Here is a 23,690-nt window from a genome sequence, read left to right on the forward strand (position 1 = left end):
TACTCTACCCCCCCCCCCCCAAAAAAAGTTTCGAAAATATTTTTTTCTGACTTTCTTAAGGAATTGGTGGAGGAGCGCTCCAGCAATACTACAAGATTGATCAGACGTATAAAACTCTTTCAAGTTAAATAAATGATCGAATTGTTGATAGAATCAAAGCGATAGACGATTGACAAATTAATTATAAATTCCCTAATAGAAGGGGAGATGGCATGATTCGCGAAAATGCAGAAATACTTTTTAAAAACAAAATCAAGCGGGTTTTTTTTTTTTCAAATAAGGAATATCACACGAAACGTTATCAATGAAATCAACGCGCGTATAATTAACTTTCCAAAACTAATTCGCCTTTCTTTATAAAAAATGAAAAAAAAACAAAAAAAACAAAAAAAAATAACATAAAATAAAAGAGCGCTCCGTAAATTAAAAAAAAATGAAATTCCACACGGGTTTAAATCTAAATTTCGGCACTCTTTCTATCATTCTCCTCCTTCTCCATCTCCAACAATCTTTCTATCTCGTCTTTCTCCCACTGCGCCTCTTTTTCCTCGATCCACTGAGCGCGCAGCTCTTCAATTGTCGGTCGTGGTACAGGTGGCTGTTGATCCCAGGGGTGGCCTTCTTTTACACAGAAATTTACCCGTTTGATGCCTTGGTAGACGCCCCTGGCTGACTCCATCTTCCCCTTCTTTAGATTAGACCTTTGGGTGGCCCTGGGGAGGATTACATTGCCCTCTTCGTCTCTCTCCTTTCCATATATGTTCTCCATGTCCCAAACCAGCCTCCCCCATCGCTCCAAGATGCGCGGGGGCATATCGGGGGATCGGTATGGGAGTAAGGGTACCCGCTTGAATGGAGTGACATTCTACAAAAAATCAATTCAATTCATGCGCGGATGTACAATCCCAGTTTGGGTGGGTTGTGGCGAGCGATATTGTTTTTAGCCAGGTGGGATGGGGCGGACTGTCCAAGGCCTATTATAGTTTTCGATAACCTTACTATATATGTATTTGATTTGATATAGGTTTTAATTTTACAGGACCTGCCCCCCCCCCCCCCCCCCCACACACACACACTCGGTACATGAGGTATTGTACATGTTCTAGAGCTACAATAATTAACAACTTGTCAGAGATTAATTATATACATGTGTTTATATTTCACAGTGTCTTTGCCTGTGAGAATACTATACATATCGATTTTGTACTATCCAGTCAAAAACATTCAAATGGAGCATAACTGGGACACAAGCGGGGTTTCTTAAATTATCTATATTCAAACATTTAATAGCACAATTGCTGAAAAATATATAAATATAAGTAAATAAGGAATCATTCTATGAATATTATGACTTCGGGCTTATTTAATTGGGTTTAAATGATCACACCCGACCGAAATTATCACCTCATAATACTCAAAGAATGATTCCTTTAATATATACTTTTAATATTTAATAGGGGAAATATATACTAGTAGGTACGTGTGCATTCTAGTAAAAGAACTGAAGAGGACAGATTAAACCATAATTATATTCCATGTATAAACGTATACGATTCTTTTTAATTCTTTAAAGCTTCAAGGAAGGTGTACTCCTGTTAAACTGTACAGTCCAGTTTTAGGAAGTTTTACAACAGAACTTACGACCAAATCAATAAATGCTAATTAATCCCTAACTAATCAACGTTTTATTCTAATGGCTGTAGAATATAATTAAGGAAAATAAAATAGTTGTAAATAAATGGTTTTATATCAATTTTTTTTTATTAAAGACCATTCTATGAGACTGAAAATATTTACGACTTTGTCGTAATTAAGTTCTTTTGTAAAACGCAAATTATTCAAATGTAGTAAATAAGGTTAGCGCATTTGATGAGGTTTGTCACAACTTAACGCTCGATCGCTTACTCGCTCACGGGGTCGCTTACTGAGCCGCGCTTACTAGCTCACCTAGCCGCTTGCTTAACCCTTTATCAGTTCATGAATGATGTACTCACCGTTTTATTCATATACTTCCATAGAGTGCGAGCATCTATACCCAGTCTTTTCATCAAGTCCATGTAAAACATCACATAAGAGAATCCAGCGTAGGCGACAAAATTCTGAAATTATCGAAGTATTTAAGTTGTTTTTATTTCATTGTGTATAGTTTTCTTATATTTTGTCATACGGTGTTTACTATGTTTCAAAATGTGCGGAGTCAGAATTTTTATCAGTAAAGGGGTGGGGGGGGGTGGTCCGATGGATGAATAACTTTGTCTGCCGAAAGAGGGAGGGGCGGTCCTTTTGGTCTTTTGTAATTTTGCATTGGAAATTAAATTTGAATTTTACAGTGGAAAGGGTCCAAGGCTAACGCGGGTTATGCATTTTTTCTGCAATATCGCCACCTTCATATCCCGCATGAATCACCAAAGAGAAAACATTATATATTTTTTTCAAATTTAGCACAAATTAAATAAAAATTTGATTTTCAATGTAATGTCATGTTGTTAATTTTGAATTTACTGGGCGGGTGTAAATACAAAATTTACAATATGAAAACTTGTTGATTTTGTATTTACACCCAGCCAGTAAATTCAAAATTTAAATACTCTTCAAACCTCGTCTGAGATTTAGCTCGGTTTGATATTTGGACTGCAAACTACTATATGCACAAAATCTCAAAATACAGACCATGTTAATTCAATCTAAACCGAGATAACTTGTTCATATTCAGTACTTACGGGAAGATGATAGCCTCCAACGCAACTATACATTTCCCGGCCCAAAATCCCAACGAAATCCCCAGTCATGCCCCTAAAAAGAACAATAGATTAGTTTATATTATATATATAAATCATTATACAATGTAGTGTATCTTCGTCATCTCGGAAGCGACGAAGAAATATACGAGAACCAATAGACACCCCTCCCCCTTTGATCCAAGTTATTCCCCAAACTTAATTAATATAGAGAAAAGATGATGCGAAAATTGAAATGTAAAATTAAAATCATCTTCTTGTTGAGAGAGGATAGGACAGAAAACACGAGACCGGTTCTGCAGAGCGGGCGCCCGTAAGGCTCGCCGAAATTCCATTTCCCCGAAACACAATTGTAGCGAGTGTTCTGCTTTTTAAAACAGACATCTGGACTAATAAAAGTTAGTCACATTTGAGACTTACGGCGGAATTACTGCAATGGCTGGGCTCACAACGTCTTTGACCTTGCTGAATAAATTGCTAACAAAATTCATTTTTCAATCGCTACTAATTCGATCTGTACACCAATCTGGCAATACACAGTAACAGCTTATGACGTGAACAATAATGTGACGTCATAGAAACCAAATACAGAGTTACTGTTCCTGTCAGGAAACAAAAACTAGAGTTGCTGTTCCTGTCATTTTCTCATATTTAAAAAATGGGGTTTTTTTGTGGCGATGGCTACTTTTAGCACGATATAAATGGTATTTTCAAATCAGCATTTCAGTATGAACATTTCTGTAATTCATAAATACATTTTGTAAGTTAAATTAGTTAGCATTCTGTAACAATTTTAAAATTAAATTGCAATCAAATAAATAAATGAGTATGTACATTTACACGTAGTATAGTTACATGCGGTAATCAAGAAAATGTGTCAGCCTCCCGGGAAGTGGGGATCTACAGACTGACCATGGCAGTCTAGGGGTTCTAGAGGACCAGTCTAGGGGTTCCAAGTCATGATTTTGTTTGCGGAGGAGGGTGTCCAAATGTTACATTAAAAGTTTAAAATCGAAGATCGCTGAACTTGCGGAGATCCTGTTATGTGACAAAAATGCTAATCCCATTGGCACTAGCTTTGATATATCTACTTTACTTAATCTCGAGGCAAATTAAATAATTGTTGGACAATAGAAGTGTGAAATTATCGTAACAGCTAGATGTGTGAATGTTTATTTTTCTGGTATGCCTCTACCATCTCTTTGTTATCGAAAAAAAAAACAATGTCTTTCAAAAAAAAGCAAGGGAGAAGAGTTTAAGACCTCGAAGAGAACGGTTGGACTAACTGTGTTGGAACTCCTCACGTTACATGTAGCATTGGGTGTGTTATGTCAGGCTAACTGTGCTGGAATCTCGCACGTTAGCATACAGTGGTATGTTGGGCTAACTGCATGTGCTGGAACCTCGCACGTTTGTGGCAACGCACTTTGAAAAAATTTCAAAGTGCGTTAAATTTGATACCAAATCAACTCACTTTGAAAAAAAAAATTTCAAAGTGCCTTTAATTTTGAACCAAGTTCAGTAGTTGACCCACTTTGAAATTTTTTTTCAAAGTGCGTTAAGAAGGTACATAAACATTTTTTTAGAATCGAAGCTCTTAACGCACTTTGAAAAAATATGTATAAATCACAAATTCTCAAGTTGAATTTCTAATTTGCTGATAGTATGATGATTTATTAACACCAGTGAATCTAATTTACCGTATTTGAGAATGAGGATGGGGGTGGGGGTTAACCGAAGTCATATACCTATACTTCCAAAAAAATCTTACATAACAAAAAAATTTTCTCCCTTCCCTAATCATGGAATTCCTAATCCGGGGGGGGGGGGGGGGGAGGGGGGGTAGATGCTAGTTTGCAAAAAAAAGTGGGGGGGGGGGGGGGCTAAGCCCTGTTCCGACGCCTATGAGTGGCATGCTACCGGGCTAACCGCAACTTCACGTTAAACTTCACGGAAAAATCACGAAAAGAAAACTTATTCACTTAAAATTTTCATTGGTGAAACAAGGCTTATATTGTTGTTATTTACCTATGTCAACCACGAACACTTAGGGCAAAAAAATGTCTATTGATGTGAACATATTCCCTGATTTGTTATGTATTAATATGTATATAAATCGATCACAGAAAGCTCAAGCGCGGTGACAGATGTTTAGGAACGAGTTGCACACCTTCTCAGTCGAAAATTAAACAGCGAATTTTTTAGAAATAGCTCATAAAGTCTACATGATTACATTTCCTTTTCTACAGTATGTTTTCATTATAACGGCCTTTGATTAAAAAAAGAAAAAAGAAATGTAAAAGGAAATCAATCCCACAAAGTGCCAGGGATTTGTGCGTTGTATTTCACCGACTTATTATTACGACAGATGCGTACGGTAAGATATAAGTATTTTTGGTTTATAATAAATGTTTACACCCACCAAGAATGATTCCCTCTTCTTCTTTTTTTAAAGGAAAATGATTGTATTGCGTTTAATGTATCATTTTTTTTTCGAGTTTGGTGGTTAAAATTGATATTGTAGCTACAGGAATCACTTATAGGAAATTTTGCAAATATATCAAATAAAAACTTAGATATACGGTTTTTTTTAAATATTGTATTATTTTGATAGCACATGCTGTCTTAGTTTTATTATTGTTCAAACCTCAAAGTCTGTAATCTTTCAAAATATTGCATCAAAAAATTAATGGCTCAAATTTCAGGTGACAATGTCTGTTAAAAACGAGATGGATGATAAAAGAGCATTTTATAATTCTACTTTTTACCAAATATTATGAGATTAATATTTGTTTAAGATTGACAATAAAGAACATTTCTTTTCCAAGTGAACGTCTGCTGTCCAGGTAAACAAACACTTTTGAATGTATCATACGGCACATGAATGAAATGATTCAAAGCGGTTGTACGGTGTGTTGTTATAAGTATCAAACCATTTATAGTATAGCATATTCTCTTCAGATGCTCGGGTCGGCAGTATAAGGATACAATACTGCCTGGGCTGACGGGTATTACCTACGAACGACAACTGTCTGGTAAGAGATGAAATAACTTTACCAGGGGGAAGTTCTTCCATCGAGTTTCCATTCCTGGATCGAATTTGTTTTTTGCTCGTTGTCTTTCTTCTTTGGTAAATCTGAACAATTCTAATAGTTTGATATAGATCTATACATTTGCTTCGGGGTTCCAAGTTGACAACATTACGCTTTTATCACTTAAAATGGATCCTGTTTCTCCATCAGTCTGTAACTCAGTGTCAGAACACTCAGATTCATTAATTACAGAATTTCACGCGTAAAACTGGAATTTATATCATGCAGCAGGCACATGTATACATCGCGGACTACAGTAACCTCATCAAAGCACGCGTTTTCTTTGGAACTTTACCCGGCGTTTTACCAGTTTCTGTTTGGTTCTGTGACGGTCGACTGTCTTATCAAGTCAAATTCTTTTGAAAAAGGGAATAAATAAATAAATCAATGATAAGAATTATACAGACTGCATGCATGTTATAGGCACGTATCATTAGAGGGACAAGCTGGGGGTGTGGCCTGCAACCCCAAGAACTTTTTCTCGTAGCAAACATTTTTATTACGGTAGGTATCCCAGAAAATTTATTATCACTGAGTTGCACACCCTACCCCCCTCTCGATTCCCACACATTTTTCGAGCATGTAAAAAATTGAACTAAAAGTACGAAACAAACAAACCTCCACCCCCACTCCCACCCCACCCCACCACATCCCCGAATTATGATTTGCATGATTTTCGATTTAAAAAAAAACATTTTTTTTTTTATTTTTTGCTTTTCGAGATTTGTTGGATGAGCCGGCCCTTTCCCCCAACCCCTTCCCAAAACGATACTAAGTGAAAATTTTTGTACATTTATTTTTCAATAACGCTAAACAAAAGTATCATTTTATGAAGATTAAAAAGTTTTAATTTATTTATATCGTTGTCCAGTTGTTGTGAAAGTCGAGACACGTACTGATTCTGATTCAAATGATTGACAGAAAGAGATGTATAGCTTCTGTGTACTCCAACTGTAGATACCTGTAAAACAGGTAAAAGATGTAGTCTACATGAAAAAACAAACAAACAAACAAATTAAATGATGAAAAGAGTTCTTGCAGAAGAGGGAGTGCTTATTGCTAGGGAGAGGGCGAATTAAGTTTTTATAACTTGTGCCCAATCCCATTGTAGTATATAATGCAATAACATATGTTCAAATCAGTGCTTGTTGCATCTGTGAAAAAATGAACAGAAACTTCCATATACGAGGGTTGTTCGAAAAGTTCGCGGACAAAGTGATTTACGGAAAAATTACTGTGTACTTTGTAGGATGACGTATGTCTTTATTAAATGAGTGTCAAATAAGTATGCAAAAAATCATATAATTTTGATAACTCGTACAGAATATACAGCTATTTTTAGTATGTATGATTTAGATTTACAGAGCGCCATTTCATATTTCCACGACGTCATGTGACGTCAAACACCTGTCACGCTTTTTCACATGTAAACATCTTTCAGTTTCACGCATTTTTTTTTTTTTTTGTCATTTAACCTATTCATAAAATGCTCCTTCATATCGTTATTTGTAAAGATTTTGTATAATGTCTTTTGTGTCATATTGTAGATCATTTAGGTCCGAAAATCTCTGTCCAATGTTTCGATAAAGCAAATTCCTTTGGTACAAGATTCGGGTTGTATTGAGACAGGGAGCGGGTTTGGGTTGCAGCAATAGCTTAAAATGTCACTCATTCTTCCATCTTTAAACATCAGATTCCATTTTTAAACCTTATACTCTTGACAAATGTGGACCATCTCTAGCAGCATCTAAGAACCTTTTGGTCTCATCGGAGATTTTCCTGCCTACATTGTACATTAAAAATTTAATGAAGGCCCGGTGCTCCAAGCTTGTGGACAGGACCGTGCACTAACCCCCCCCCCCCCCCCCCCCCCAACTTTTATAAATAGGGGAAACGAGTGGGAATATAAAATGTTACCGAGTCCGCGTCGTGCTATATCTGTTATTTTTCTACTTGAGACATGTATAATGTTAATGCTACTAAATAATATTTTTGTTGTTAAAATATAGAGAAAAAAATGGAAAAGGGGGGAGGGGGCTAGTGCACGGTCCTCTCCACAAGCACCTGTGGCTTCAAGATATTCATCGACGTTAATGTTTTTGACTTAATTTCCATGCGCGGGTCGTCCATATTCGGGGATAAAATCGTCAGAAATTTATCATAAGGTACATTTGACCCCTTATCAGAAATATTTTATTATAGAAAATTTTCCTATTTTCTACATATTGTATCTTTATATTGTAATTGTGTTTCAAACTATTTCAGGAACAAAATGCACAAAAAGTAACTAATATCTTTTGTCACTATAAAACCCATTTCGCCGCAAGGAAATACTTTCTTTCACTTGATAATCAGTTTCGTAAATATTCACACTTATCACGGCGATGAGTGAAATATCTATCTAGTTAAGGTCAAACAAATTTTACGTAACAAATCACTTCTCAATTAGAAATTTCTTTTGATGTTTGATCTACTCAATTAGTGTCAGGTCATCGGATTAAGCCCCTTTGTCTGAACCCACGCTATACCTATCTTTTTGTCAAGAGGCCCTCGCAAGGGAATCCTTTCTTATTTTTATTGATACAATAAGTAATTAACCTATAATGTACCTCACCTGGACTAAGTCGATTTTTGTCCCAAGATCCCAGCGCGTCACTTTATGCTGGACCCTTGTGGAATAAATATCTTTATTGTATATCGACTCCATTTATCAATTACAGGTAGGACATTATTTTATATACATTTTTATATGCATTTTTACTACAACTATTCGTCTTTTTAAGGGTAAAACGTTCAACTTTTCCTGTCATTGAATTTTACAATGTCTTGAAATTACATTATATACATGTATATTACATGCTTTGATAAGAAAATATTGTTAGCCAAAAATATTAACTTGAATGTTTATTTTCTCAATCATTTTATGTTCATAATCATTTTCCCATCTGTTCTAATATGTTGTTATTTGATTTATTTTTGATTCTCTTACTTATCAATAATTACTATTCCCCGCTTCTCACTTTGATAATTGCTAAAGCGTCTTCCGGAATTACCACGTGATTGGTTCTAAATTTAGTCATTGTTTATACTTCCGCCCAAGAGGAAATGCGGGTTTTACAAATCTATTTCGTTAAGAGAATGCGTATTTCATTATATAATTACAATCGATCGTTCCTAAATTATAATGTAAGTGTTTAACATGTTTATTTTTATCTACGCTTTCTTTTATTTGAACTTAAGATCTATATTTAACTTTAATCACTTTACGTCTTTATTTCGGCTCGTCAACATAGCCGAGTACATGTGTACTCGCGCTAAGTATAGGTTCGTAGCTTACTACCACATGTAAATAAATATAGTTGACTTTTCAATAATTATGGTCCTCATCATAGCCAAGCGACCTCTCCATTTTAGTTAATTTTCCCCTTATTTTAATTTTTATTTAAATCATATGATATAGCTATGTACTTATAAAACACAGATTTAATGTGGTCAATATTCACTTAGCTTGTGTATATGTTACAATTGTGTTAGAGTATGCAAAGACTCATTTTTATTGTGGTCCTTTTTATGTTGCATCTCTATACATATTTTGTAAAGACTCGTTGTTTAGTACTCTGTTTTATTTGTCATCATTTTTATCATTTGTTTATAATTGACTTTATGCTGGACCCTTGTGGAATAAATATCTTTATTGTATATCGACTCCATTTATCAATTACAGTACAGAAAACCAACCAAACCAACAACAACCCTAAGCACGAAACATTTTGCGTGACAAATTCTTCAATTTATTTAAAACTTTCACAAAATGACCTTCATAAGTTATTTTAATGTTATATAAAATATCGTATATTTTTATTAGTTTAAACGGTGAATTTATTAATAAGTAGAAATGCGTACAAAATATTAAAATATCAAAAGCTAACATGATCCATGAAGCATATATATAACGTACATTATGTAAATATTAAGCTGTACATTTTTTATGGTGCATTTAAAAAAAAAACAAATCTTTACATATTTATTAGAAATTACGTCGTTTAAAACTGAAAAGTTTCGCTCGTGTCATGCGATTAGTCTGCTCACAATCAAACTTGTCCACATACTTTTCTAACAACCCTCGTATATTGTATAGGCGCTCCTTCATATCCACCACTGCATTTTATCACGTGACGGTCACACGTGTCTAGACGGAGCGTAGCAAACAGAAAGTAAAATACCTGAGCCGCCAAGTTGGAGAGTGAAGGTTTGTTTATACACAAATGACCGGTGTTTAATGAGATTTGAATAACAATTGTTTTGCAGATTTTATCAGAGAAATACACTGTTTTATTTGAAATCGCTAAACATAGTCAAAATAAGCGAAGTAATTATAAATTATTTAAAGGTCATAATAAAGAACGTAAGCTGCCTTATAATTGGTTTAACTTGCACTTGCTAAACTTCACCTGTGTTTATTTTTTCTGGGCTTTTTCAGATTAAAAACTTATATAAGTTGATTTATATTTGTTTTCAGCATGTTCTAAACGAATTTGACAATGGACCGCCGTACTTGGGCCCAGGATGTGTTACGGTGTCATCTCTGTGAGACCCCGGGGCCCCCTATGTACTGTGACATTTGTCATATTCATCTGTGTGTAGCCTGCGTGGGTAAACACCTCTTAGATGAATCCAAAGAACACAAAGTGGTAACATTCAAAAAGCGGGGATTTGCACCTGAATGTTCCAAACATTCCAAAAAATTGTGTGAACTTTTTTGTGAACAATGTGACATTCCTATCTGTGTGCAGTGTGTCTCCTCTGGTGAACATCTAGGACACAAAGCAGTTGAAATTTTAAAAAGTCTTGAAACCAAGAAAGAAGTATTACAGAGAGATCTAAACGAATTAGAGACCCTGATTCATCCTAAATACCAAGAAATTGTATCTTATATCCCACTTCAGAAAGCTGATCTAAATAAAAACTCCGAGAAATTAACAACAGCTCTAGACAAACATGGAGAAGAAATGCGTAGAGAAATCGACATTGCCATTCAAAAACTGAAATCTGATGTGGGTGAAATGGATTCCAAACACCTGGTTGTTCTTGACAAGCAGGAAAAAGAAATCAAATGCAGTATTTCTGAAATTGAACAGAGCATTGCTGATCTAAAGAAATTACTGAGCTCTAATGATGTCAGCCTTGTCTCTGCCTACAAATCAAGGAATGCTGAATTCACAAGATTGCCGCCTAAACTCACAGTTTCATTACCAAGATTCACTCCTCAGAAAATAAACAAAAAACAGATTTATCAGCAGATTGGTTCTCTGTCAGCATTATCCATCAAAACAGAAGAACATGGCTACACAATGGATTCTCCTGGTGCTAAGTCCTTTCCCCCGGACATACCGCTCATTGATGTACCACGGATCATCACAGATATAAACACCGAGTACGGAGAATCTAATGGATTATGCAGTGTGTCCTGTCTGAGTGATGATGAAGTGTGGATGAGTGGTAAGGACAACATGATGAGGCTCTACAACCTCCACAGTAAACTAGTGAAGTCAATCCAAACCAAGTCAGGGAACATACCATGTGATATAGCAGTGACACAGAGTGGTGAACTAGTTTATACTGATCCCAATGATAGAACTGTGAACATAGTAAAGAATACACAGAAACAGACAGTGATCAGACTACGGGGGTGGGGACCTTTCAATGTCTGTAGTACCTCCTTTGGTGACCTCCTGGTTGTCATGGTCAGTGAAGATATGAAACAAGTAAAAGTTGTGCGTTACTCTGGCTCCACAGAGAAACAAACAATTCAATACAATGACAAAGGAAAGCCTCTTTATTCATCTAAACCTTACTCTAAATACATCAGTGAGAACAAGAACCTAGATATATGTGTAGCTGACTGTGTAGCCGGTGCAGTAGTGGTGGTCAATCAGGCTGGGAAACTCAGGTTTACCTACACCGGTCCTCGCTCTACTACCAAGAAACCATTTATTCCAGCTGGCATCACCACAGACAGCCAGGGTCGGATCCTGACAGCAGACTATAACAACCACTGTATCCACATCCTGGATCAGGACGGACAGTTCCTCCGCTACATTGACAACTGTCATTTAGAATATCCATATGGTTTATGTGTGGACACCAGAGACAACCTCATTGTGGCTGAGCAGAATACTGGCAAAGCGAAGAAAATCCAATATTACATGTAAACAAACTGTGATCATTATATTGTATGTCTACATTGTGAACATGTAATGACATTGTAGATAATTATAAAGTGATTATATGGCTTTAAAAATGTTTTATAATATCAAATTGAATAAACTGTTTATATTGAATTTCATCAAAAATAACAAAATTGTGTTTGTGTTATGCTTCACCAAACTATGAGGAATGTAAAAATTGAGAGACTAAGTGTTAGTCATGTATAATTATTCATATTTACATCTACCGAGTCTTTGATTGATCATTCCCTCTATATCTTACGGAAACTTACAATAGCTTTAAAGACAGGCACATAGCATTGTTTTTAAAAGGGGGGGGGGGGGCTCTTGACAAGCAAAAAAAAGTACCTTTAACTTCAATTTCACTGTTTACTTCCTAAATTTCAATTCTTTACATGGTCCCATAAAAAGAGGAGGGGGCAGACTCCATGTTATTCATTTTTTGTATGAAAATTTAAGAAAAATCTTTGCAGCATAAAAAGTCCTGATGTACGTGCCTGATAGAAATAGCCATACTAAAATCTACACGCCATGTTAATCGATTGGTCGAGACCTGAGAAAAATGACGAACTGCACAAAATAATCACAATGATGTCAGACTCAAATCCCCAAAGGAGACGATTTGGCTGTTTCTTTTAGCTAATGGACTGTCATGTTGCAAATTTTGAATGTACCGGGTGGCAGTAAATTCAAAATTTACAACAGAGTGGCAAATTCAAAATTTACAACATGACAGTACTGATGTACATTAACAGTAATTTATTGAATTTTACTTACTTTTTAGGATCAATTTATTAATTTGTCGAAAGAAAGATGTAAATATAAACAATAAAATGCTTTCTTCGATGATCCATGAGGGTTATGAAGGTAGCGATCTTTACATGGCCCGCTAACGCGAGTTATGTATTTTTTTTTTTGCAATGTCACCACCTTCATATCAATTTTGTCGTATTTTAACACGATCATATACGGAAACAGTGACATCACCGTTAGCTGCAGGAAAAGGCCCGTAGGAATGGGCACAGAATAAATAAAAAAGTATTCCTTTTAAAGGAATGATCAGCAATAATGATAAATGTCGCTCGTATTTACATGTAGATCATGAATCGCCATATTTACAGGTAAACAGACTGCGCCATTTTACTTTATCAGGATGATGGTGGTGTTTAAAAGAAAACTAGAGGCAAGTAAAGTAACAATATAACCTATTGTAAAATGAAAATGGTTTGTTTTTAATCAAACATTTGGGCAGAATGTATTCGCAAAAAAGATTAATCAGTCCAGATCTAGCGCAATTCTCTGTGCGCCATAAATTGCAACTTTTTATCACATATGGGACTGTCACTTCCCTTGGTCGTCCATCCAAATTTTTTTTTACAGACCTGCAGCTAATTTGAAACATGATTATCAACAGTAGAATCACCAATTTTGTGATTTCATATGGTTTTTATTCAAAAATGTTTTCTACCTACTCGAAAACTAAGGCTTTTTTAGGATAATTATAATATAAAGTAAATATTATTGTTATAAAAAGCATGTACCATGGCATCATTACAAATAAAATGATACAAGAACTAGTTTTCAGGTAAGCGATGTGGCCCATGGGCCTCTTGTTTTACGTATAGATTTTTTCCTTAATTAAATACAGTTTAATAAAGATTTCAAATTGACTGTCACAAACACTTAAAATTGTCACTGAATTTATTTATTGAAATACATTTATTAATTCAAGAACTCTGGCAAATGAATCAATTCCCAGCCATATTCCTTCTAAATGGTCTGTTCAGATGGAATTTTGACAGTGACTGCAAGAGTTTGGCGATAGTCGACATCCAAGAAGACAGCTATAGTCCAAGGACGTACATTGGACTTCTCAAGATCTCTGTTAACTAACTTGTTGACAAAGTCTGGGGTAGGGATGTTTTCAAAGACTACTAGCCACCTGGAAAATGCACCGAAGGTAGGATAGGTGAACTATAAAAATCTCTTAAACAAATATAACATTTTATTTTATATAATCTTTAATTGGATTTCTTTTACCCTCTCCGGGAGAGCTGATAGGAATAGATTTATACCTTTACTTTCAGACAGGAGAAGGTGTATCTGACTACAGAGAGGCCGCCTGGATATTCTCTGATGATGCCGACGGGGGGTGGGGGGGCAAATCTCAGAGCAATCGGAAGGATTCGACGAGCAACAGGAGGGGAAGCTTGATCCCACGCTGTCTGCATGTAGAGTTACTAGTAGTGGATCCTGTCACAACAAGTTCTACATCTACATATCCACTGCAACTCTTAGACGATTCTTAAGCAAAAAAAATCATTGTATTTTTGGAAATATTAACTCTTTTTAAAAGAATTAGCTGCAACTATAATTATGAATCCTGAAAAAAAACCACAACACAACACTTGATACTCTTTAAAGTTGTAAACTACATAAGTGGGTTTTTTTAAATTACATGTAGGGGTATTCTTTGTCCAAACCAAGGTCAAGAACAGTGGCCTTACTGCAATGGAAACTTCTGCAGATCTATCCTAGTGATTGAAGGAGGAAGGAGGAGCAGGTTTTTACAAAATGATAGATATTATACCATCAAAAAGACATATCATTTTGAATAACCATACAGCTATGTCAGTCAGTCACCGACACCCAAATTCCTGTCCTGAACAACATTGAGACTCTCCAACACTGGTGGGTAGATGTTATTAAAACTCATTGATGTACTTAAAATATACAGATAATTGGTTATTTTTCAGTACAAATACAAGAAGCTAGATTCTATAATCTGCAGGTTCAGTGAAGAGATCAAGGTAATTTTCAGGCAAACACGACATAACTAAGATTAAAGTAGCAGAATTTATGCCTCTGTGATAACAATGGCGATACACTTTTCCTACTAGGACATTGCAAATTTACCGGCATATATTTAATTTGTAACCTTTGGTTATGATAACTAGCCCGATGGGCTACCACAATTCATATATTTGCCAGTCTGACCTCAAAAATTGGTAGCCCCGGGCGTCAGGCTATGGTATTTGCAAACTCCTGTCATTATAATATTTTGTGGCAAAATATTCGTTTAATATTCGTTTAACTCGTTCAGTAGCTGACTTATAGAAAGAAATAAAAGAAGAGACAAAGCCACTCACCTCTTCATCCAGACGACTTTAGCTTTTATTTCAATGACATCTCAGTCCTTCAAGTTTTTGTCCTTTCCAGCTTCTAATTAAGTTGGTGCGTCTAGCGATGACCCATGCAGTTTCTCATTGACGTGCACCCCTCATCATTCCTACACGACCGAACAAATAGACAGCAGCTTTATAAAGGTTACCAAATGGAAGGGGGATGGCATACTTTGCGACAATGCAGGAATTAACTGTTAATACCAGAAGTTTAAAAGTCTACTCTAAAAAAAAACATGCATTTTAAAAATAATTTAAGGTAATAATATTTTACACGGCACCTAACATTCTCCATTTTTGAAATAATATTTAAAAATCTACACGCTTAAACATAAATTTCAATAACTAATAAGCCTTCATTAAAAAAAAAATTAAAACAAAAAAATTAAATTAAAGAGTGCTACGCAAAATTAAAAGATAAAAAATAAAAATTTCTACAGAGATAAAAAAAACTAAGCAACGATATTTTTATCATCCCCTTCCCCAACTTCCTCCTTCTTTTCCTCCATCCAATTTTCTAACATCTTAATCCGTGGTGGTGGTGGTGGTGGGGGGGGGGGGGGGCTAGCGTTTTATATAAAACTTCAATTTCAGTCCTAATTTTCTTATTTTCATATCAATTTTTTACATGCTTCCAAAAAGTGGGGGGAGGGGGGCAACTCCAGGATAATTCAATTTTTTATATGTAAATTTTAAATGAATTTGTTGCTGCGAGAAAAAGTGGGGGGGGGGGAGCCGCCCCCCCCCCCCCCCCATGCTACGTACCTGGATCAAATACAAAATACTTTCGTGAATGTTGGGTAGTATTTTAGTAGAAAGCCGAGTGGCATGCTACCGGGCTAACCGCAACTTCACGTTAAACTTCACGAAAGTCCACGAAAAGAAAACTTAATAACTTAAAATTTTTATTGGTGAAACATTAGGCTTATTTTTTTTGTAAATTACCTATGTCAAATACGAACACCTGGGGCAAAAAAAAGAATGTCTATTGATGTGAACATATTCCATAATCTGTTGTGTTTTAGATCTAATATGTATACAATCGATCAATGAAAGTTCAAGTGCGGTACGTGACAGATGTTAAGGAACCAGTTGCAGACCTCCTCAGTCAAAAATTAAACTGCAAATTTTTCAGAAAAAGCTCATAGAGTCGAAATGATTACATTTCCTTTTATACAGCATGTTTTCATTATAACGGCTTCTGTTTAAAAAATAATTAAGAAATGTAAATTTGGGAGGGAAATAATCCCCCACAGTGCCTGGGATTTGTGCGTTGTATTCCACCGGCTTATCATTACGACAGATGCGTACGGTAAGATCAGTTTTATATGTTTAAGATAAATGTTTACATCCACCAAGAATGATTCCCTCTTTTTCTTACGGAAAATGATTGTATTGCGTTTAATGTATCATTTTTCTTCGAGGATGGTGGTTAAAATTAAAATTGTAGCTACAGGAGTGACTTATAGGAAATTTTGCAAATATTAAATAAAAACTTAAATAATACGCTATTTTTCTGATATTGTATTACTTTGATAGCACACGCTGTTTTAGTTTTATGATTCAGACTCAAAGTCTGTATTCTTTCAAAAAATTGCATAAAAAATGGCTAAAATTTCAAGTGACAATGTCTGTTAAAAACGATATTGATGATAAAAGAGCCACTACATAACTCTTCTTTTAACCAAATAGTATGAGATTAATATTTGTTTAAGATTGACAAAAAAGAACATTTCTTATTCAAGTGAACTGCTGTCCAGGTAAACAAACAATTTTGAATGTAGTAGTATCATTCGGCACATGAATGAAATGATTCAAAGCGGTTGTACAGTGTGTTGTTATTACATGTAGTATCAAACCATTTATAGCCTATTCCCTTCGGATGCTCGGGTCGGCAGTAAGGATACAATACTGCCTGGGCTGACGGGCTTGTACATAGAAGTAGTACCCACGAACGACAACTGTCTGATAAGAAATAAAATAATTTTACCAGGGGGGACGGTTCTCCCATCGAGTTTCCATTCCTGGATCGAATTTGTTATGTGCTCGTTGTCTTTCTTCTTTGGTAAATAAATAAAATTGCTTTGGGGTTCCAAGTTGACAACATTACGACATTATCAATTAAATGGGAAACTGTTTCTAGATCAGTCTGTAACTCAGTGTCAGAACGCTCGGATTCATTAATTACAGAATTTCACGTAGAACTGGAATTTATATCAGCAGGCACCTGTACATCGCGGACTACAGTAACCTCACCAAAGCAAGCGTATGTGTTCTTTGTTGTTTTTAACAAGCTAGAATTTTCTGAACAATGACCAACCAGATCAAAATTTATGATATATTAATGTGAAAAAATTTGGCAATCTGACCTGTTTGAATTATCTGTGTAAAAAATCAACTTCCTCAACATAATGATAGTTTATCAACTAAAGATAAGTATATAATCCCAACTTCACAGTTGTTACAGAAAGTAAAATGTTGTTTAATTATCATGTCAAATTCTTTTGAAAAAGGGAGTAAATAGATAAATGAATGATAAGAATTTTACAGACTGCATGCATGTTATAGGTACATGTACGTTGCATTTGAGGGAGAAGAGCGGGAGTGGCCTGCAACCCCAAGAACTTTTTCTCGTAGCAAACATTTTTATTACGGTAGGTATCCCAAATTTATTATTACCCCCTCTCCCCACACATTTTTTGAGCATGTAAAAAATTGAAGTAAAAGTACAAACAAACCTCCACCCCCACCACCTCCCCGAATTATGATTTGCATGATTTTCGATTTAAAAAAAAAAAATAAATTATTTTTTGCTTTTCGAGATTTGTTGGATGAGACGGCCTTTTCCCCCAACCCCTTCCCAAAACGATACTAAGTGTGAAAATTTTTGTACATTTATTTTTGAATATAACGCTAAACAAAAGTATCATTTTATGAAGATTATAAAAGTTTTAATTTATTTAAATCGTTGTCCAGTTGTTGTGAAAGTCGAGACACGTACTGATTCTGATTCAAATGATTGACAGAAAGAGATGTATAGCTTCTGTGTACTCCAACTGTAGATACCTGTAAAACAGGTAAAAGATGTAGTCTACATGAAAAAAAACCAAACAAATTAAATGATGAAAAGAGTTCTTGCAGTAGAGGGAGTGCTTATTGCTAGGGAGAGGGCGAATTAAGTTTTTATAACTTGTGCCCAATCCCATTGTAATATATAATGCAATAAAATATGTTCAAATCAGTGCTTATTGCATCTGTGAAAAAATGAACAGAAACTTCCATATACGAGGGTTGTTAGAAAAGTTCGCAAACAAAGTGATTTATGGAAAAATTACTGTGTACTTTGTAGGATGACGTATTTCTTATTAAATGATTGTCAAATAAGTATGCAACAAATCATATGATTTTGATAACTCGTACAGAATATACAGCGATTTTTAGTATGTGTGATTTAGATTTACGGAGCGCCATTTCATATTTCCACGACGTCATGTGACGTCAAACACCTGTCACGCTTTTTCACATGTATACATCTTTAAGTTTTATACATTTTTTATGTCATTTAACCCATTCATAAAATGCTCCTCCATATCGTTATTTGTCAAGATTTTGTATAATGTCTTTTGTGTCATATCGTAGATCATTTAGGTCCGAAAATCTCTGTCCAATGTTTCGATAAAGCAAATTCCCTTGGTGCAAGACTCGGGTTGTATTGAGAAAACTGAAAAAAAAACTGAACTTTATTTATTTTACAACGATTGATAAACAAGTTCTACAACTTATATTAATATCTCTCGTTGGCACGGATGTTAGCGCGAGGGGGTCATTGGTGTGGGAAGAAGCCGGAGTACCCGGAGAGACCCGTTGTATTGAGACGGGGAAGGGGTGTGGGTTGCAGCAAGAGCCCAAAATATCAGTCCTTCTTCCATCTTTAAACATCTGATTCTATTTGTAAACCATTACTCTTGACAAATGTAGACCATCTCTAGCAGCATTTAAGAAAGTGTTGGTCTCATCGGAGATTTTCCTACCTACATTTAAAATTTAATGAAGGCCCGGTGCTCCAAGCTTGTGGACAGGGTTGTGCACTACACTCCCCCCCCCCCCCCCACCCCCACTTTACCAATGCTTTTATTAAATAAAATGGGGAAACGAGTGTGAATATAAAATGTTACCGAGTCGTGATAATTCTGTTATTTTTCTACTTGAGACATGTATAAGGGGTTGTTGATGATAATAAATAAAAATTAAAAAAAAATATAGAAAAAAAATTGTAAAGGGTAGGGGTTATGCACGGTCCTCTCCACAAGCACCTGTGGCTCCAAGATACCCATTGACGTTAATGTTTTTGACTTAATTTTCATGCGCGGGTCGTCCATATTCGGGGATAAAATTGTCAGAAATTCTTCACATTTTTTTTTTTTTTTTTACAAAATGACCTTCATAAGTTATTTTAATGTTATATAAAATATCGCATATTTTTTATTAGTTTAAACGGTGAATTTATTAATAAGTAGAAATGCGTACAAAATATTAAAATATAAAAAGCTGCATGACATGCTCCGTGAAGCATATCTTATCATAATACACGTACATTATGTAAATAATTAAGCTGTTCAAAAATTTTTATGGTGCATTTAAAAAAAAACAAATCTTTACATATTTATTAGAAATTACGTCAAGTTTAAAACTGAAAAGTTTCGCTCATATCATGCAATTAGTCCGCTCACAATCGAACTTGTCCACAAACTTTTCTAAAAACCCTCTTATATTTTATTAGGCGCTCCCTCATATCCACCACTGCATTTTATCACGTGACGGTCACACGTGTCTAGACGGAGCGTAGCAAACAGACCAGGAAGTAAAATACCTGAGCCGCCAAGTTGGAGAGTGAAGGTTTGTGATTTGTTTATACACAAATGACCGGTGTTTAATGAGTTTTGAATAACAATTGTTTTGCAGATTTTATCAGAGAAATACACTGTTTTATTTGAAATCGCTAAATAAAGTCAAAATGAGCGAAGTAATTATAAATTATTTAAAGGTCATAATAAAGAACGTAAGCTGCCTTATAATTGGTTTAACTTGCACTTGCTAAACTTCACCTGTGTTTATTTTTTCTGGGCTTTTTCAGATTAAAAACTTAATATATAAGTTGATTTATATTTGTTTTCAGCATGTTCTAAACGAATTTGACCATGGACCGCCGTACTTGGGCCCAGGATGTGTTACGGTGTCATCTCTGTGAGACCCCGGGGCCCCCTATGTACTGTGACATTTGTCACATTCATCTGTGTGTAGCCTGCGTGGGTAAACACCTCTTAGATGAATCCAAAGAACACAAAGTGGTAACATTCAAAAAGCGGGGATTTGCACCTGAATGTTCCAAACATTCCAAAAAATTGTGTGAACTTTATTGCGAACAATGTAACACTCCTACTTGTGTGCAGTGTGTCTCCTCAGGTGAACATATAGGACACAAACAAGTTGAAATTTTAAAAAGTCTTGAAACCAAGAAAGAAGTATTACAGAGAGATTTATACGAATTAGAGAACCTGATTTATCCTAAATACCAAGAAATTGTATCTTATATCCCACTTCAGAAAGCTGATCTGAATAAAAACTCCGTGAAATTAACAACAGCTCTAGACAAACATAGAGAAGAATTGCATAGAGAAATAGACATTGCCATCCAAAAATTGAAATCTGATGTGGGTGAAATGGATTCCAAACACCTGGTGGTCCTTGACAAGCAGGAAAAGCAAATCAAATGCAGTATATCTGAAATTGAACAGAGCATTGCTGATCTAAAGAAACTACTGAACTCCAATGATGTCAGCATTGTCTCTGCCTACAAATCAAGGAATGCTGAATTCACAAGATTGCCGCCTAAACTCACAGTTTCATTACCAAGATTCACCCCTCAGAAAATAAACAAAGAACAGATTTATCAGCAGATTGGTTCTCTGACAGCATTATCCATCAAAACAGAAGAACATGGCTACACAATGGATTCTCCTGGTGCTGAGTCCTTTCCCCCGGACATACCGCTCATTGATGTACCACGGATCATCACAGATATAAACACCGAGTACGGAGAATCTAATAAATTACGTAGTGTGTCCTGTCAGAGTGATGATGAGGTGTGGACGAGTGGTGTGGACAACATGATGAGACTCTACAACCTCCACGGTAAACTAGTGAAGTCAATCCAAACCAAGTCAGGGTACACACTATTTGACATAGCTGTGACACAGAGTGGTGAACTAGTTTATACTGATCCCTATGATAGAACAGTGAACGTAGTGAAGAATACAAAGATACAGACAGTGATCAGACTACAGGGGTGGAGACCTCGCAATGTCTGTAGTACCTCCTCTGGTGACCTCCTGGTTGTCATGATCACTGATGATAAGAAACAAGCAAAAGTTGTGCGTTATTCTGACACCACAGAGAAACAAACAATTCAATATGATGACAAAGGACAACCTCTCTATTCATCTAATCATTACAGTAAACACATCAGTGAGAACAAGAACCTAGATATCTGTGTAGCTGACAATGGAGCCAGTGCAGTAGTGGTGGTCAATCAGGCCGGCAAACTCCGGTTTACCTACACCGGTCCTCCCTCTACTACAAAGAAACCATTTTGTCCAGTCGGCATCACTACAGACAGCCAGGGTCGGATCCTGACAGCAGACTTTATCAACCATCGTATCCACATTCTAGATCAGGACGGACAGTTCCTCCGCTACATTGACAACTGTCATTTACAGTATCCATACAATTTATGTGTGGACACCAGAGACAACCTCTTTGTGGCTGAGGAGAAAACTGGCAAAGTGAAGAAAATCAAATATTACATGTAAACAAACTGCGATCAAACTGCAGACAAATTATCATACCGCGCTAATGCCGGTATTCAATTTGTCTGCACCGCTTGATGTGTTCTAGGACCGACGACATCCAAAAACAAGCATCCAATGCTCAATAAGATGTTTCAATATTCACAAAATGTGAAAGGGTATTTTTAGAATATGAGAGAAAGAAATAGAGTGTGTACTGTATGAAGAATAAGTATATTATATCTAATGATTAAGATTTTTGAATCATCTGCGGAAAAATTATACTTGTAATTTGTCATAAATGTCTCTCCATTATTGTTTAGATTCCCTATATCTGCAATTTGTCAACTTAACAGTACAATAAAGATTTTTCAACTGAAATTCTTTCAGTGTTATCTTGTGTATATTCGAATTTTCGAATTTTCCAGCTAGAGAATGAAATATCTATCTAAACCAATATGCCTGCCCAGTGTTTCGGTAAGGAGTAGGGTGGGGCCATATTAGGGATCCAATTTTACAAAGAAAAACATCTTTTAAATGCACAAAAACTAAAATGTTATGATATATTGTTTTACTTATATGAAAGCATTTTGACATATTGCTGATTCTTTAAACTTGTTTAGACGCCCCTGGACAATTCGTAGGGCCTCAATAGGGGTTCAGAGTTTAATGTAGGTTTATATCCTATAAATAAACAATTGTTTAGGATCTTGTTGAGAACTGCAGTTCTTAAAGTGTGATTTGACTATTAAATCATCCTGTTAGAAAAGGGACTTGATTATAAACATAGGAATATTCAGGGGGGAAATGAATTTTTATTTGTACAGGATCGACATGTATTTTTTTATACCGCATTGATTTTATTATCCTTATTGTTGCTCAGGTGAGCGATGTGGCTAATGGGTCTCTTGTTTATACATACCCTCTTATTCATAAACTTCCATAAATTAGTTTTGGTAATTTTCCTCTTCAGCCAATCAGAGTGACGAATGACACCAACGATTCCCACAAAGGCGACAGCATTCTGAAACGAACAAGCAATTTTTATTAAATTAAATGAAGAAAACAGATTTTTAAATTTCTGTTTGAAACCATGGAAACGCGCTTAAAATATGTGATTCTCCATGATTTTTTTTCTTTTTCTTTCTTTTGAAAAATGACAACTATACTGTCTAATATATTCTACTCTCGAAACCCCAAGTTGTGCACATTTCTCACAATATGTTCTCAAATAAGCATTAAATGCCATTTTTATATCTTTACCATTGGTTACCATGGCAACGTGACCACATAACAACAAACAAATGGTGTTAAACTTTTTTACTCCCCAAAGTCTATCAAATTGTCAAGTATGAAGAAAATCCGTGACTGCGTGGCCATCGAATTTTGATTCTTGCATAGAATTGATCTTATTAGTAGTTTAGATGGTTCAAGCAAATGCACGTGACATTACTGATTAATTTAATTTAAGAAGTATTTTATTCACGTATATAAATACATTGAAATGGATTGAACAGCAGGCACAATGCCTATTTATGTTCTCTCCTGAACATTACTGATTGACACACGTGCACACACACACACACCCCGTCATAGCCCGCATGAA

General features: G+C 35.5%; 3 protein-coding genes across 5 annotated transcripts; 2 read left to right on the plus strand and 1 right to left on the minus strand.

Annotated features, from left to right (window-relative positions):
• Positions 1-374: 374 nt before the first annotated feature.
• Positions 375-23,114, minus strand: LOC136271265 (uncharacterized). 3 transcript variants are annotated; one of them, XM_066070909.1, is made up of 4 exons: positions 23,007-23,114; positions 2,721-2,793; positions 1,995-2,099; positions 375-865 (listed from the first exon to the last, which is right to left on the minus strand). In XM_066070909.1, the coding sequence occupies exons 2-4, from the start codon at positions 2,787-2,789 to the stop codon at positions 458-460; spliced, it is 582 nt and encodes a 193-aa protein (XP_065926981.1). In that variant the 5' UTR covers positions 2,790-2,793; positions 23,007-23,114; the 3' UTR covers positions 375-457. The 3 variants fall into 3 exon arrangements, with proteins under 3 accessions (XP_065926981.1, XP_065926982.1, XP_065926980.1); XM_066070910.1 differs by lacking the exon at positions 23,007-23,114 and adding an exon at positions 6,727-6,797; XM_066070908.1 differs by lacking the exon at positions 23,007-23,114 and adding an exon at positions 3,159-3,295.
• Positions 10,009-12,165, plus strand: LOC136271569 (tripartite motif-containing protein 3-like). Its single transcript, XM_066071849.1, has 2 exons — positions 10,009-10,079; positions 10,350-12,165. Exon 2 carries the CDS (start codon positions 10,372-10,374, stop codon positions 12,040-12,042), a length of 1,671 nt encoding a protein of 556 aa, XP_065927921.1. The 5' UTR covers positions 10,009-10,079; positions 10,350-10,371; the 3' UTR covers positions 12,043-12,165.
• Positions 20,017-22,444, plus strand: LOC105331158 (tripartite motif-containing protein 3). Its single transcript, XM_020068442.3, has 2 exons — positions 20,017-20,135; positions 20,416-22,444. The coding sequence occupies exon 2, from the start codon at positions 20,438-20,440 to the stop codon at positions 22,106-22,108; it is 1,671 nt and encodes a 556-aa protein (XP_019924001.3). The 5' UTR covers positions 20,017-20,135; positions 20,416-20,437; the 3' UTR covers positions 22,109-22,444.
• Positions 23,115-23,690: the final 576 nt, after the last annotated feature.

This window comes from Magallana gigas, chromosome 9, assembly GCF_963853765.1.
Source record: "Magallana gigas chromosome 9, xbMagGiga1.1, whole genome shotgun sequence".
In the NCBI taxonomy this organism is placed as follows: Eukaryota; Metazoa; Mollusca; class Bivalvia; order Ostreida; family Ostreidae; genus Magallana; species Magallana gigas.

Excerpts from the sequence above, each read along its gene's own strand:
- LOC136271265 (XM_066070908.1), bottom strand. The coding sequence starts at position 3,229 with ATGAATTTTGTTAGCAATTTATTCAGCAAGGTCAAAGACGTTGTGAGC. Across the intron at positions 2,794-3,158 it reads GCCATTGCAGTAATTCCGCC|GGGCATGACTGGGGATTTCG; the intron begins GTAAGTCTCAAA and ends TGTTCTTTTTAG. Across the intron at positions 866-1,994 it reads GGAAGTATATGAATAAAACG|AATGTCACTCCATTCAAGCG; the intron begins GTGAGTACATCA and ends GATTTTTTGTAG.
- LOC136271569 (XM_066071849.1), top strand. The coding sequence starts at position 10,372 with ATGGACCGCCGTACTTGGGCCCAGGATGTGTTACGGTGTCATCTCTGT.
- LOC105331158 (XM_020068442.3), top strand. The coding sequence starts at position 20,438 with ATGGACCGCCGTACTTGGGCCCAGGATGTGTTACGGTGTCATCTCTGT.